Source organism: Callospermophilus lateralis, chromosome 8 (genome assembly GCF_048772815.1).
Source record: "Callospermophilus lateralis isolate mCalLat2 chromosome 8, mCalLat2.hap1, whole genome shotgun sequence".
NCBI lineage: Eukaryota > Metazoa > Chordata > Mammalia > Rodentia > Sciuridae > Callospermophilus > Callospermophilus lateralis.
In genome coordinates, this window is record NC_135312.1 from 133,157,396 (window position 1) to 133,173,663 (window position 16,268).

Below are 16,268 nucleotides of genomic sequence, written 5' to 3' on the forward strand. Positions count from 1 at the left end.
AGCCACACAAGCACCTCCTCCCTCAGCAGTAACCTGCGGTGCCAGAATGACGGTTACAGTGATGAACCTACTGACAGGGTACCACTCCCACAGTCCTCAGCTCACACTGGGGTTCACGCTTGGTGGTACACACTCTGGGCTTTGACAGCTGTGACACGTACACACCACTGCGGCTTCACAGAGAATAGTTCCACTGCCCTAAAAATCCTCTCTGCTCTACCTATTCCTCCCACTCCCCACAATCTCTGATCTTTTTAGTGTCTTCATAGTTTTGACTTTTGGGGAATGCCATACTTCTGGAAACATACAGTAGGTATGTAGCATTTCTTAACTGGTTTTCTTAACTCAGTGATGAATGTAAGGCTCATCTGTATCTTTTCACAGCTTGATCTGCATTTGGTTGTCACTGTTCTGGTTTCCGGCTGTCCTTACAGATACGTTACACCTCACTGCTGTTTTGATTTATAACTCCCTAATGACATAAGACATATTCTTATTTGCCATATGTTTAGCATCTTTTGACCATTTTTAAATTAGATCGGTTGTTTTTGCATAGTCTTTGTATAGCTTCATATTTTTGCTATTTTCTCTCAGTCTTTGGCTTGTCTTCTCAATTTCTTTACGGTGCCTTATGTACATTTTTAAGTTTGATGAAGACCAGCTTATCGATCATCTTTTTCATAGACGATGCTTTGATTTGTACAGAAAGTCACGTGAAGTCCAAGGTCTTTTATAGTCCAAGGATTTTTATAGTTCTGTATTTTACATTTAGGTCTACGATCCCCTTGTGTTGATTGCTGTGAATGGTGTGTCTCATCTAGATTGTATGTGGAAGTCCAGTTGTTCCAGCTCCATTTGTTGAGGATACTATCTTTTCTTCACTGTATTGCCTTTGAAAAGATTAGTCAAGGGGCCTGGAGGTGTAGCTCAGTTCGGCAGAGCCAAAGCTTAGCAGGTGAAGGGCTGGCTTGATCCCCAGCACCACAAAAACAATATGACAACAACATCAAAGAAGAATTCCATAATTTTTGCTCTAATGCTTAAATATGTAGTTTGTTTCGAATTTTTTTTTATATGATTTGAGTTGGGTCCAAGTTCTTTTTTTAGCACATGGACCTCCAGTTGACTTCAGCACCACTTAATGAATCAACTACTCTTCCCCCACCAAATGGAATAGACACTTTAACAATCAATTGAGAACAGACAAATACTTTATTTTAAACCCTCAATTTTATTCCATTGATCTACAGGTTCATTTTTATGCCAGTGCCACTGTAGCTTTTTAGTAAGTTTTGAAATCAGAAAGTGTGAGTCCTTCACCTTTGCTTTTTTTGAAGGGATTTTCTGGGTCCCTCAATGTTCCATATGAACTTTAGATTGTCAGTTGCTGCAAAGCAACATTCTGCTCTCTGGTCTTTTTGGCATGCCACATTTAAACAACTGGTTGTACTTAACAAACTGCTACAATCTATTCACTGAAGCTAGTTTAAATATACCACCTTGTTTTTGCACTCTAGGCCCGACTGGCCCACCCTTCTTGCCTTTTCTTTTTGTTCTTTCTTCTATTTTCTCCCAGGGCTGGGCATGAACCCGGCCTTGTTCAAGCCAGAGTGCTTAGTTCTCTCTGTCGCCTTGTTCATCCCGAGTTCTTCCTCTCTAATTTAAAGGTTATGTCCTCCATGGTTTTTGGTTTGTTTTTAAAATATATTTTAGCTGTAGATGTACACAATGTCTTTATTTTATTCACTTATTTATTTTTATGTGTGCTGGGGATCGAACCCAGGGCCTTACACGTGTGAGGCAAGTGCTCTACCCCTGAACTACAACCCCAGTCCCATGTCCGCCATGTTTATAAATGAGTGTGCTTCAGTTTGAAGCATGAGCTTTATTAACTTTAAAAATAACCAATGCTCTTTTCCAGATGTAAAACTACCCATAGATACTAGATTCACTTACTGCTTTCTCAGTATGTTATTAAATCTGTAAGACAAAACTACTATCTTACGCATTAACAATTCATTTAGGCTTACTCACATTTATCTCTTGTTTTGTTCTGCTGTCCTTTCTGAATCTCTGGCAGCTGGAATAATGTTTTTTTTTTTTGTTTTTTTTTTTTTTAAGTATTGGGGATTGAACCCAGGGACCTGCACATACTAGGCAGGCTCTTTAACAGTGAGCTGCATCCCCAGGCCCTTTTGATTTTTTATTTATTTATTTAAAAATATTCTTTAGTTGTTCATTGGGCCTTCATTTCACTTATTTATTTGTGGTGCTGGGAATCAAACCCAGTGCCTCACATGTGCTAGGCAAGCATCCTACCACCGAGCCAACCCCAGCCCCTTTATTTTGAGACAGAGTCTTACTGCGTTGCCAAGGTAGGCCTTAAACTTGTGATCCTCTTACCTCAGCCTCCCCAGGTGCTAGAATCACAGGCGTGTGCCACTGTGTCTGGTGATTGTGCCACCTTCTGTACTTTGTTTAATGAGACGCTGCTGGTGAAAAATTTTTTTTATTGTGCCTTCTTGCTTAAAAGATATTTTGCAAGGAATACAATTATAGGTAGAGTTATTTGCCCTGGGCACAGTAAGGTTATAATTCCATTGTGTTTGCCTCATCTGTTACTATTGAGAAGTCAGAGGGCAGGCTGGGGATATAGCTCGGCGGATAGAGTGCTTGCCTCAGATGCATATGGCCCTGGATTCAATCCTCAACACCACCAAAAAGAAGAAAAAAAAGAAGTCAGGGGTCCACCGTCTGGTGACTCTCCTTTCCTTGAAAGTGATCTGTTCTTCTCCCCAGGGACGGCCTCAGAGCACTTGTCGTACTCTCCTCAGTTCTGAACAGGCCCTATTTGTCACCTCTTAAAATACCAACTCTGCCCCATTCTCTTTCTTCTCTCCTTCTGAAGCTCTTACCTATGTGTGCATTCTAGACCTTTTCTCTCACTCACCATTTCAAGTTCATTTTTTGCTTACTTTTTCAAATATAAAAGGTTTTTATAATAAAACCTACTCTATGTTTCCTTATACAAGTGATCTGAAACTTACCAAACAACTGCCAAGACTCTGTACATCCTTCTGTACTGTCTTTTCATATATTCTCCTTGTCCTTCTTTGCTCTCTTTCTACTTCCAGAAATTCTATGGCTTTTCTTGGAATTTCTTCTTCTCTGCACATTCCTGTTTCCTTCAATACGGTAAACATGGGACTCCTATATTTTGTTTAGTAATTCACTATCTCACTTATGTTAACGTCTGATTCTGCTAGCTGTTGTTTTTGCTCATTTTCACATGTGGTATTTCACGTTCTTGTTTTTTAACTTTGTGAGCTGTCACTTTCTTTATAAAATAACTTGAGTAAATACCTCCTAGTCTAGGATGAAGGTGAATGTTTTCAAAACAGACCAATGTTTGCATATGGCAGGTGTCTATGGAACTTAGAGGCTACAATCACTGTAACTTTACTGCAGTCACCCAGGCAGAGTGCATTCTGGTTGTATGATGAGTTTCTAATTCAATTATTTTCCTCCCTGTTCTGCTCAGCACAATCAAGGAAATATCCTTTAAAGTTCCCTGGGAGAACCAGTGGAAATGCACATGAACTTCTCCTTCTCTGACAGTGTGTTCCTTTGAGCACTAATTGAAACCAAGGCTCCCGTTGGAATCCCTGACCTTGGGCACTTCTGCAAAGCTACTAAGCTCAAGTCCCACAATGGCTTTCATGGCAGAACTGGTTTGAGTATTCTACTGCTTTAATAATACCTTACCTTGCAGATCCTTGGAGATTCTAAGTAGATGCTTCTGTTAGATGGCCATTTTAGTTGTCTTAGGCAGTAAGGGACATGTCAGAAACAGCCTATACCCAGTCTTTGGCCTAGTTTAACACAGCTCTGGACACGTTACAGCTGCCCATCAGTCTGGCTTTCATAGATTCCTGTCCAATTCAGCCCACCCAGTTTCTGACGTGCCTGATTATCTTCTCCTCCGGGAGCTGGCTTGAGACTTCCACAACACACTTCCTTGTATACTCCCATCAGGGCTGAGATCCAGGAGGGTTCTCGACATCCTCTGCCACCAGTGTACCTTCAGCTACCAAAATCTATCCCCTCGATGGCTAGCTTCCTGGGAACCTCCCACCAGGATTTCTTCTGGCTACTAATTCCCCATGCAATCCATCCACTGGTCCAGCAACCCAGAGGTCTGCTAAAAACAAAAACTGGATCACAAACCACTGCCTCGTGAAAAACCCTGCCTTGAACTTGAGATAAATTCCACACTGTTTAGCACAGCCCATCCTAGTGTGGTCTAACTCCTACCAATAGAGCCACAGTCACCTTTTGTATCAACTATAGACAACTGACTTCTCCGTTTCTAAAGTTGCCCAATCCTTCCCAGTGGGGACCAGGACACTTACTGCGCCCTCTTCCTGGAATGCTGTTTCCCACCAACCATAGTTAATCCTTCTCACACCTCAGCTGCACCATCATGTAACTCTCAAGATTCCCTGACTACCAGAGAATCTACTGGTTTTTCCTTTAGAAAATGCATTATGATTTGTGATTACCTATTGTGAGTTTATTTTACTGTCCGCTCCCCAATTATTGGCAAGTTCTAGGTGTGTAGAGAGACTATTTGTTTCCTTTCACTCGATCCCCCAGCACCACACTGCCTGTGGAACACGGTAGGTCTTCAGTCAATGTGTACGTTAAATGGCCGAGTTCCTCCCTTCTAAAGAGACTCACTGGGAAAGTGAAAGTCTGATCAGAAGTTACATGTTCAGCACAGAATCAGAACCAAGGAGAGTGAGTTAAATGATTGAAATGCAGGTAAGAATCAGGTCAAGATGAGACACATCTGCGAACATACCCATGAGGCTTAAAGCTATATAGTTAAGATTACTTTCCCCTGGTCATTTAATGGACAAGGTCAGCCACTGCCTCATTATGACCTAATGCTTAACTTTACCATCTACTCCTCAGTTAAAAGACATAAATAACTGCCTATGAGTGCCATGTTTCTCAAATTGGCTTGCAAGACTGCTAACGGAATTCTGAAAATATTTTCCCACAGAACCACTAGTATGCAGTAGGTTCCTTTGATTAGTGCATAATGTTTCACCCATAATTCATTTGTCACTTTAACAAATAAGCATTGAGCAGTATTTGTGCCAGAAACTGTTTTAGCCCTAGAGATATTAGTAAACAAAATAAACTAAAAAGCCTAGCCTCGTGGATCTTATTGCCATGTGCTCAAACAGAAAAGCAGAAACAAACCAGGATGGTACACGGGAACTCAAGTTAGGATGAAAAGCCAGGCAATGCAGGGAATGGAGGAGTAAAGGGAGCCCATTTTTAACCTATTATTTAGCAGAATTTATTACATCTCTGCTCCAAAAGGGATTTGAGATAGACCTTACCCCTAGAACCTAAGTTTCATGAATCAAATAGTGATACGTACACAGGCAAGACCTTCAACCCTGAATTTCATGAAGCACAGGCAGAGACTGTTGAGGCTCTAAGTCACTTGACATATTCAGCTTGAGAGAGGTTGTTCAAAAGGGCTGTGGCTGGAGAAGAGGCGGGAAACGGGGGGCCTCCTGACTTGAAGCCCAGGGACAGCAGGCCAGTCCACGCCACCTCTGCCCGCTCTCCTTGGACAACCACAACTGTTACTCACCATAATCACTTTCCTAGTAGGACGTGCTGCTCAACTTTCCCTCCTTCTATCCCCACAACAAATACTTAGCCATGGGGCTTTTTTGATAGCTTTAAGGGCAAAAGGTGATCCTATTTTTATTCCTACCTGTACCATTGGAAGAAACAGCTGTGCCTAGCGAACTGCTCTGGCTCACTCTTATAATTTACCTTAACGCCTACATGGAGGCCGGGACTGGGGTGAAGGGCAAGACAAAAACTGGAACAAGGCTTCAAGTTGTGTCCCTAGCAGCATGGGACCGACAGGACAAAGAGGCCGCTGTCCAGCTCAGTCCTCCACAGCTGGTCCACATCGTCTCCACTAGCTCAGTGGGTGTACCTTAGGGTAGGCAGAGGAAGCCGAGCCTGAACACAGCCCTCCTGTGACTGCCAGCTCTCATGGTGGGCGGGCAGGGAGGGAGGAGCAAGCAAGCTAAGCCTTCCTTATTGGGGCTCGGTGGTCTAGCACTTGCCTAGCACAGGTGAGGCCCTGGACTTGATCCCAGACAAGGGGGAAAAAGACCTGGCATAATAACAACTTCAGCTTTTAGTTCCTTCAAACGAGAAGGAGCCTTCTTATTATTTTCACCTGAAAAAAGCAAGGGTTTTAGTCAGTGAGTGCTGATACTTTTTGTAAGTACAGTATTCATCACACTGTCATTTTAAAGTATTCGTCAGATGATGACCATCAAATATATATCCAGGAATTTTTCAAATACAATATAATTTATTTACATTCAAAATTTCATAAAATAAACCTCAATTTTAAGAAAACATAGGCAGCAACACACAATCAAGACAAACTACCAACAGAAGGGCACTGGCCGGAAGTCATTACCTGTGCGACGGCGGGTGTGTTTCCACCTTGCTCCGTCCACAGGTCCTGCTCATAACGATACAAGCCATCATTGATCACTTTGGCAAGCTCCGAGGTGATGCTCGCCTGAGCCGGGGCGCTGCCTGTTCGATCTCCTCCAGGATGTTTTCTCACGTGAGGTGGTGTCTGAGTTACGATCAAAATCTTATTCAAATCTTGGTCGTCAATTTCATAATCTGAATCGTTATCAGACCAATCAGTAATTGTGTTTTTTCGTTCTTCTATTTGTTCCATTTCCTCATCAAATAAGAAATCCAGTTCTTCTGCTTCTGGAAGATACAGTCGATCTGATGCCTCCTCAGGTACAGGTGTTGATTCCTAAAGGAAGAAATTGGTATTTAATATAAAAATTGCCCCATCAACTTTGAAAATAAACACCATCTGGTAGTGGTATAAGAAAAATCAATGCTGGGGGGAACGGCTGTTTGGTTAGCATTGTAGCTGGCCCACAACATTTAATATGCACAAGCTATCTCTACAGCCACACAACCAGGAGCTGTCTTCAGGTCTCTTACTTACACACACACACCCCCATAAAATAGAGATGCATTAAGAAATTCAGCATCTTTAATTACATATATGTACATATCACCTGTGTTATATATGTATGACTTTTTTCAATCAAACTGGGCATCAGGTATGAAAGGCAGTTAGAGAATTAACAAGAGAATGAGGGAGTCTATAAACTCAGACCTTAAGAATTAATTTAAAATACTGAATTTCCAATTTCAAAAGATTTCACTGGGGCTGGGTTGTGGCTCAGTGGCAGAGTTCTCAACTGGCACATGTGAGGCACTGGGTTCGATCATCAGTACCGCATAAAATGAATAAATAAAATAAATGTACTGTGTCCATCTACAACTAAACAAACATTTTTAAAAAGATTTAACTGTTAATAAATATTAAAAAAAAAAAAAAAAACTATTGGGGGCTGGGGATGTGGCTCAAGCGGTAGCGTGCTCGCCTGGCATGCGTGAGGCCCGGGTTTGATCCTCAGCACCACATACCAACAAAGATGTTGTGTCTGCCGAGAACTAAAAATAAATAAATAAATAAATAAATAAATAAATAAATAAATAAGATTTAACTGGAAGATAATCTTCCTACACTACATTTCTATATAAAAGACTCTCTTAAACCTCAACACAAACATAAAATCAGACTTCACTTTATGACAGTCAATTAAATTAAAAGAAATCAGAATGGAGTTAAGTTTTTCAATGACCCATATACGGAAGCCCAAGGCATACCTTTGTGTAGAAAGCACCGTGACCCACGAATTGACCTTACTGTGCTTCACGTTTGTGAGAAGGAACTGGTAAGCCACAAGACCTCGCTCCATCCACAGAACCTGTAGCACACTACCCGCCCACCTGCCAGCGTAGGTCAGAGCATTCGATTTCACACTTACTGCTTAACTGACCAGATTCTACAAGCTGAGTTGAACATGCAGGAAAAATAGGCTTATACCTTAAATGACTCCAAATTGTAGACAAGATAGCATGATGGCTAATGTGCATGCTTTAGAGTTGGACGGCTTGGGTTTAAATCCCTCCTAAGTTATCATCAGCTCTGTCATTACCAGGGTCATTTAATCCTCAGGTACTCTGCATGCATCTAAGAAGAACCACAGGCATGCCGAGTGTATGCACATGCATGTGTGTGTTCTTAGGATTTACTACATGTAAAGCGTAATTTACTACATGTAAAAGCATTATAGAACTATGTCAGATTCATAGAAAATAGTTGATATTTTACTTCTACAAAAATGCCAAGTTTATATGGTTCAAAAGATTTTAACAAATATGAATGAACTAAGTATGTTATCTATCAAATAACTAGAAGATAAATCATTCTTCTGCACATTGAATTAATATTGGGGGTGAAATGTTATTAAAAATTCTGTTTTCATTAAAAAAAAAATCAAGCTTGTATCCTGAATTACTAGTTTAGCAGCTAAATTGTAAAAGAAAATAAGCCAGTATTATTTTGGCACTATAAGTAAAAAGCAATTGTTAAAGGCCAAGTAAAACTTAAAACCAAAGAGAACACAAAGTTGAGTAAAAGAAGGATCAGACACCCATTTAGACTTGAGCTGGTCTTAGAAGCTCCTTTACATGACAATGACATTTACCAGGGAGAAAACAAAGGCCCAGAGATGTGAAATTAAGCCCAGGTCAGGACTAGTCCACGGCCTTCTGAACCCTTTTTACCTCACAAGGATGATGCCAAGTTTCTTCCTTGATCCCTGGTCCCCTTGCAGGGGCACTGCAAGTTCAAGGCCACCCTGAGCAATTTAGTGAGATGCTCTATCAAATAAATAAATAAAGGGCTGGGGATGTGGCTCTGCACACACAGGGCCCCGGGTTCAATACACAATATTTGCCACCCTCCTGACTTAGCCTGCAGTGTAGCTGGATTACAGATGTGTTCCACCACCTGTCTCCTTTGTGATTTAGATCAAATCAACTCTATCACATATTAACTCATGTATCTACCACCAGTCAGAAACAGAGCCTGAGCAGCCCAAGAATCTTCTCTGGGGAATGAGCCTAGGGGCATTTTACCACTGAGCTACATCTCCAGCCCTTTTCATTTTTCAAGATAGGGCTTCATGAAGTTTCTTAGGGCTTTGCTAAAATGCTGAGACTGGCCTCTCAAACTTGCGATCCTCCTGCCTCAGCCTCCTGACTGGGCACCACTGTGCCCAGCACAAGAATGTTTTCTATGGCCCTTTTCTATTGCAACATCCATCTGAGTTCCTTATGTATCCCCCAAAAAAATCAACCCTCATCTTTTCCTTCTATACATTAAATCACCCAAAAAATGTTTATACCTGGTATGGGTCCTAAGAAACTTCTAAGTAATTACCAAGGGTATATCTTCAAAATTAGGGTTTCAACTTTATTTTTAAATCATGTTCAAGAATAAAAGATGAGGGACTGGGGGTAGCTCAATGGTAGAGCATGTGTCCAGCATGTCCCTGGGTCTGACCCCCAATTCCTTAAAAATCTAGATAACTTATTTTTGCACATAGAGTAACTCATAAATTTCTTCTAAAAGCTAACAATTCCAAATTTGACATTTTTGAACTTTCCCAATTTTACACACGTATTTGACAACAGAAAATTCCCGAAAGGTGTGGCCCTTCACCCTCTGCATCAACTTACCTTTAATTTCACTGGGCGATGCCTCTTTTTCACCTCCACCCAAGGCTCTGAGTCCAAGTCAGGCAAGCTGGTAGACAGACCTTTAGACATTGCTTGAAGGTGACTTGTTTCAGTGTTTTTCTTTGGATTCAGTGGACTTCCAATTCTTGGAGAATTTGGGGCAGACTCTAAAATTTTAAATTAGTTCTACAGTTAATGGTTTTTCTTACTTATAAAATACTTTTCATTTTTTTCCTTACGTTGGTTTGATAAATCAATCTCAGTTAAAATCTTCCCAGTGACTTTCAAACATGGAGTGATTATAATATGTATCCAAGGGCTGAGGATGCAGCTCACTGGCAGACTGCCTGCCTAGCATGGCCACGCTCTGGGTCACTCTTTGCCAACACACACATCACACAAATATATTCAAAAGTGAAGCCGCTGAAATAATGCCACCAACCCCTGCGCAGAGCACATGTCCACTCCAACTTCTCAAGAATCTGTGAGCCACTTACAACAGAAAGTCTATTTGGCAATCAAGTTGTGAAATTTGGACTAAAAAATATAAATTATAATTGTGGAATCTCAATGTTATTAAGCCACAGTCTAAATACATATTTTATCCAAGGTGTTTAGGTAGGACCTAAGGCAGAGAAGCCACTCCCCCTCTTCTTCACATTCCCTTGGCTTATCCATGTTCGCCTCCCCACACCAGGGTCCTGCTGCCTACCCTAGCTCAGACCGAATACTGCAAAACAGAGAAACAGTGTCACCACATTAAAATGCACAGCTCCAAGATGTTAAAAACATTTAAAAATTCTCCATTTGTGTATAATGAATTAAAGGGTATTGTGCTTTTATGTATAACTGATTTGAACAAATAAATTAAAATTAAAAAATATTTCTGAAAAAAGAAAACACTTAAAAACAGAGACTTTAATTGGGTGTATGGCATGACTTTAATTCCAGCAGCTTGGGAGGCCGAGGCAAGATTGCAAAATTCAAAGCCAGCCTCAGCAATTTAGTGAGGCCCTAAAATAAAGAGCAAGTGGGTGGGCTAGGGATATGGCTCAGTGGCTAATACCCCTGGTTCAATCTCTGGTACCAAAACAAAACAAAACAACACTGAGAGAATTCAAAGGCCTTATTTTTTTAACCTCCACACTATCACTTCTGCTAACTTATTTTAATATAAACTCTATTAAGTTACTTATTTTGTTTTGGTGCTGAGATAAAACCCTGGGATGCTTTATCACTGAGTTATATCTCCAGCCCTTTTAAAAATTTATTTGGAGACAGGGTCTTGCTAGTTTGCCCAAGCAACTTGTGACCCTCCTGCCTCAGTCTCATAAGTAGCTGGGATGACAGGCCTGTGCCATCAGAACTGACCAAATTGTTTATTATTTTAATAAGTAGTTTTTCAAAAAACAAAGAATATTTAAATGTTTTAAGTTATATTTTCATACCTAGGTCAGAAGATGCAATGTGGACTCACTCTGAACAAGGATTTTTAAAGTGTGTTTTAAGTTATATTTTCATCCTGTATCAAAAGATGCACCATGGACTTGCTTTAGACAGCGTGTTTTAAAAAACACATGCTGTTGGGGCTGGGGTAGTGGCTCAGCGGTACAGCACTTGCCTAGCATGTGTGAGGCCCTGGGTTAGATCCTCAGCACCACGTAAAAATTAAAAAAAATAAAGGTACAACTAAAAAAACAAACATTTTTTAAAAACACGTTCAGCAATATGTAAGTATACACAAAACTTATTTTAGAATGTTTGCTGGAGCATCACTATTTACCCATGCAAGTCAGATTACTGAAAACGCCACAATGCTAAATGTTACTTGCAGAAAGCTGAAACTAACACCACCAATCCTTTTATTCACTAAATTCAAGGCACATGACAGGACCCAGTGTGAGACTGTTCCAGGTTTTACTTCAATCTCTATGGCAGAAATCAGACGACCTTGGGCTCTTCCCCATGGACCAGTGGTATTGTGTTTTATAGAAGTTCTCCAACTCCTCCTGTTCAATATGATAGGCATTAGCTCTATGCAGCCACTGAGTACCTGAAATGTGCTCAGGACCAGTGTAGCACACATACCAGGAAAGACCTGTTACCACCCCAGAACAAACAGAGCCAAAGTCCTTATTGGCCGTATGCTGTAATATTTGAACATGTTGCTAAATTAAAATCTCTGTAAAAATATTATTAAAATTAACTGTCTTAAAAAATTAATTTTAATAAAATTGTCTTATGCTTTTAAGGCTACTAAAATTTTTGGCATTACATGTTTGGTTCACATATTTCTTGGACAAGGCTGCTCTACAGTTTTTTTAATGGTACACCTATTGCCAATTCATTCACAAAAGTAGTACAAGCGAAACACGGGGAGAGTGCTGGTGGAATGGGAAAAACATTTCCAGGGAATTCTCTAATATCATCAATTTTCTGTGTTCACACAGTGAATAAAGCTTTAAAACTAGAAAACCTCTATCCCACTGACAATATTTGGGGACTGACTCAGTTGCTCATACAACCACTATTGAGAATTAACTAAATTAGTATAAACAACAGCACCTGGCACAGGGCAGGGAAATCCTAGCTACTATTTTTTGTGTAGAAATTTAATCTTTTAACACCAGCCTAACAGCTTGTTAAATAATCATCTCTAAACGTTCTTTAAGCTTGAAAGTCTTAGTGAGACTTCACAGGTTTCATGTTATGACACTTATGGCATACATACGCCCTGCATGGCTTTTTGCACCCATATTTTCTTCTACAATGAAGATTTAAAACTATACATCAGTTAAAGTCAAAGATAATTGCAAACACCTCATCTTCCAAGAGGAAATGAACTTTTATGGTTTGGATTATCTGACATTAAAATTTTTATAAACAAAAATTATTTAGACACTTTTAAGGAAATCCCAGTTTGTTACTCAAAAACCAGGAGAGCGTCTCACACATTTTAAAAAAAAAAGAAAAAAAAAAAAAAAAAGCCCAAGATGTCCAGGTCTCTGACCTCTTTGTGGATGGGCACGTTCTTTAAGGGTGGATGGTGCGGCAGCATATCCAGAGCAGAGCAGGACACACTGCAAAAGCAGCTGCTTCATTCCCACAATCCACCCCGGGGCGGGGGGGGGGGGGGGGGGGGGCACTGAGGTCTTCCGCTCAGTGCAAACGTCAACCCGTGGTACACAAGGCCACCTCCACAGAGGGAGAACAGCAGCCGATGAAGGGGATTAAATGTTATATTTCCAACTCCTCAGAGGCATATGTCAAGGGTCCTTTCTGAAGTTTAAGGTCCCCTAATTGAAAGGAAAGGGATATGAAATGCCTCCACTGTTCTCCACCTGTGGGGACACACACTGCCGCAGGGCTCCACACTTCACATTTTTGGTGAGACATTACTTCTCCACTGACTCCAGGAAACTAGGCTTTCTTAGCACAAGGTCTGAAATCTAGGGATTTGTGGAAAAAAGTGATTTACATATTTATTTCTATGACTTAATATGAAAGCATAATTCTAAGAAAATTTTCTCATTTTGTTTGCTACTTGGTTTCTGACGTGTAAGATTAAAAACTAAAATGTATGACACTTACTTAATACACACTGATGTTTGTGCAGAAAGAAAATATGTATGTGCATCCATCTGAGTGTATGTTAAAAAACACAAAAATATACAAAACATTATGATTTTATTCTTGTAATTTTATTAATAATACATAAATGGTTAATGGACAGGCATCACCAACTTGACTGACCTAAATTAACTATCCCTGTGGAAAAAGTATTTTCTATATTATCCAACTTACCAATGATTGTTCATAAGCTGGTTAAAAATGTCATCTTGGACCCAAGTTTACACAATAAATAAATCTAACTTTTACAATCAGCCATTATATCTTTAAAAAAACAAACAAACAAACAATGTCACATTTCTTCAACTTTTTAAAACACTTGCCCCCAAGTTGCTTGCTGCGATTAGAAGCACAGGGCTGACAAAGAAATATGAGATAAAAATTTCTGTGAAACTGTCCATCATTAATGCTTTTCTGATGGGCAGGACTTATACTGATGTATCAAAAATACATTTTGAAGAATAATGGAAAAAATACCCTTGTTTATTTCTTCAATTTCTTACCCCTTAAATGTCCACATTAATAAATCTTACAGTCCATGTGAAACATCTCAACACGTGAGTTATGCAATGTTCACCATGGCAAAGGGCAGACCAAGAGCCAAGGGCCTGGCAAGCTGGGAAAGGCTATGCAGTCCTCTCTTTCTCTGCTTTATTGACCTGGACACAAGTACATGTGCCTGGAAACAAAAGACAGAACCTTGCAGTATTTCCACAGTGATAATAATTAGCTTCCCCCGCAAATGAAAGTAGCCACGCCGTCTAAGTCCAGTCACACAGAAAAGGGCAGGCAGCTCCTGGAATGCCAGCAGCGGTCCCCGGCTCTGTCTCCGTCGTGGCAGAGGTGGTCATCTCTACTGTCGTGCTGCCCGGGGGTCGGCAGTGGACACTCTCACACGGAAGGCAGTCTGGTGGCTTCCATCTCTGCAGCACGGTTTGTTCCAGTATTTACAATGCATTTCAGTGAGCCACCTGCTCCACTGCATATCCCCATCAGATGACATCCAGGGCATCAGTAGATCATCACCCTGACTGAAAAGTTTAAGCACATTTTTTTCCCAGAGGGAATGTCTTAAAAATGATCCAGGAAAAATCCTTAACACTAAAGCAGGTTTGAGAAATTCTAAACACAACCAAATTAAAGAGAACCTCGATTCTGCTTTAGAATGTGGGTCACCTGTCTTTGCAAGACAAGGTAAAGCCCATGTGTAACAATTAGACTAGCTCAATCCTACCAGGGGAAAACTGACACAACGTATCCACAGTCATTCAGCAAAATTAAAAGAAGACAGGTCAAAAATCCACACATGACAAAGTACACATAAGAAATTAAGAACAAGAACACAAGAGAGCTTCACCCATAATTCTCAGATCCCTATTTAAATAATCATGTGGGAGACAGTGTAAATAGGATTTGGAGGATTAAAAGTCATGTATAGTTTGTCTTTAATTTTCCTACTAAATCTAAATAAACTAACAAGAGACAGGTAAAATGGATCAAAGAAGCCCACTCTTATCCTGTTGTTTCTAGAAGACAAGCTATTACCTGTATGTGAGCAAAAGGCTTGGCCTGGCACAAACTCGGGACAATCAATCAGCCGAGAGAAGTCAGTCTGTGGCACGCTTCTGGGAGGGGGGCCCGGGATTGGCCATTTTTCCGGTTCTATCTTTTTCCTCATTTTCTCATCCACAACTTCTACTTCTGTGCTGTCCTTCAGGGCCTAGCAATAAGAGTTTTGAGCAAGTAAAGAACTTATATTTGAAAATTTTTTCATTGAAAGTCTTATATATTTCTTTTTGAGAGAGAGAGAGAGAGAGAGAGAGAGAGAGAGAGAGAGAAGAGAGAGAGAGAATTCTGTAATATATATGTATTTTTTTCAGGTTTTTTCGGTGGACACATCTTTATTTTTATGTGGTGCTGAGGATGGAACCCAGTGCCCCGCGCGTGCCAGGCGAGGGCATTACCGCTTGAGCCACCTCCCCAGCCCAAAAAATCTTGTATTTTTAATGATCCCCAAAATTACAAAATCTGAAGTTAACAGATGATAGATATTGCAGTTCATGGTTCTAAAAATATCCATGAAACTGTGCAGATGTGGTGTTCATCAGTAATCCCAGCAACCTGGGAAGCTAAGACAGGAAGATGAAGTTTGAAATTTTAAAAGGGCTGAGTATATAGCTCTACGGTGCTGAGATTAATCCACAATGCCATAAACAAATAGATACAACTTATGAATTAACTATTAAGAACAAAATAAGGGGGGCTGGGGACGTGGCTCAAGTGGTAGCGTGCTCGCCTGGCATGCGTGCGGCCCGGGTTCGACCCTCAGCACCACATACAAACAAAGATGTTGTGTCCGCCGATAACTAAAAAATAAAATACTAAAAATTCTCTCTCTCTCTCTCTCTCTCCTCTCTCTTTAAAAAAAAAAAAAAAAGAAAGAAAGAAAATAAGGGGCTGGGATTGTGGTTCAGCGGTCGAGCGCTTGCCTAGCATGTGCAAGTTCCTGGGTTCGATTCTCAGCACCACATAAAATAAATAAAATAAAGATATTGTGTCCAACTAAAAAAAAAAAAAAGACAAAATAAGCTGGGCGTGGTGGTGCACACCTGTAATCCCAGCAGCTCAGGAGGCTGAGGCAGGAGGATCGTGAGTTCAAAGTCAGCCTCAGCAAAAGCGAGGTGCTAAGCAACTCAGTGAGACCCCTGTCTCTTAAAAGAACAAAACAAGTTGGGTGTGGTGGAGCACACCTGTAACTCTAGCAGCTCAGGAGGGGGATGGAAGAGGATCACAGGCTGGAGGCCAGTCTGCAATTTACCAAAACCTCAATTTAAATAAAAAGGCTGGCCATGTAGCTCAGTGGTAGAGGGCCTCTGTTTCAGTTCTCAGTACCACAAACA

At 40.6% G+C, this 16,268-nt stretch overlaps 1 protein-coding gene across 11 annotated transcripts in view; it reads right to left on the minus strand.

Annotated features, from left to right (window-relative positions):
* Larp1b (La ribonucleoprotein 1B) overlaps positions 1-16,268 on the minus strand; it is a 93,421-nt gene that overhangs the window by 52,513 nt on the left and 24,640 nt on the right. For 10 of the 11 annotated variants that reach the window (XR_013092129.2, XM_076864271.2, XM_076864277.2 and 7 more), the window contains exons 9-11: positions 14,914-15,088; positions 9,739-9,905; positions 6,530-6,886 (exon numbers count right to left, since the gene is read on the minus strand). Coding sequence is in view for 10 of the 11 variants with exons in the window: in XM_076864271.2 (XP_076720386.2) it covers positions 6,530-6,886; positions 9,739-9,905; positions 14,914-15,088 (699 nt within the window). In the remaining variant the exon portion in view is untranslated. Of the gene's footprint in view, positions 1-6,529; positions 6,887-9,738; positions 9,906-13,417; positions 14,400-14,913; positions 15,089-16,268 lie in introns of those variants that run through there. The other variant, XM_076864275.2, reaches the window with a different exon arrangement.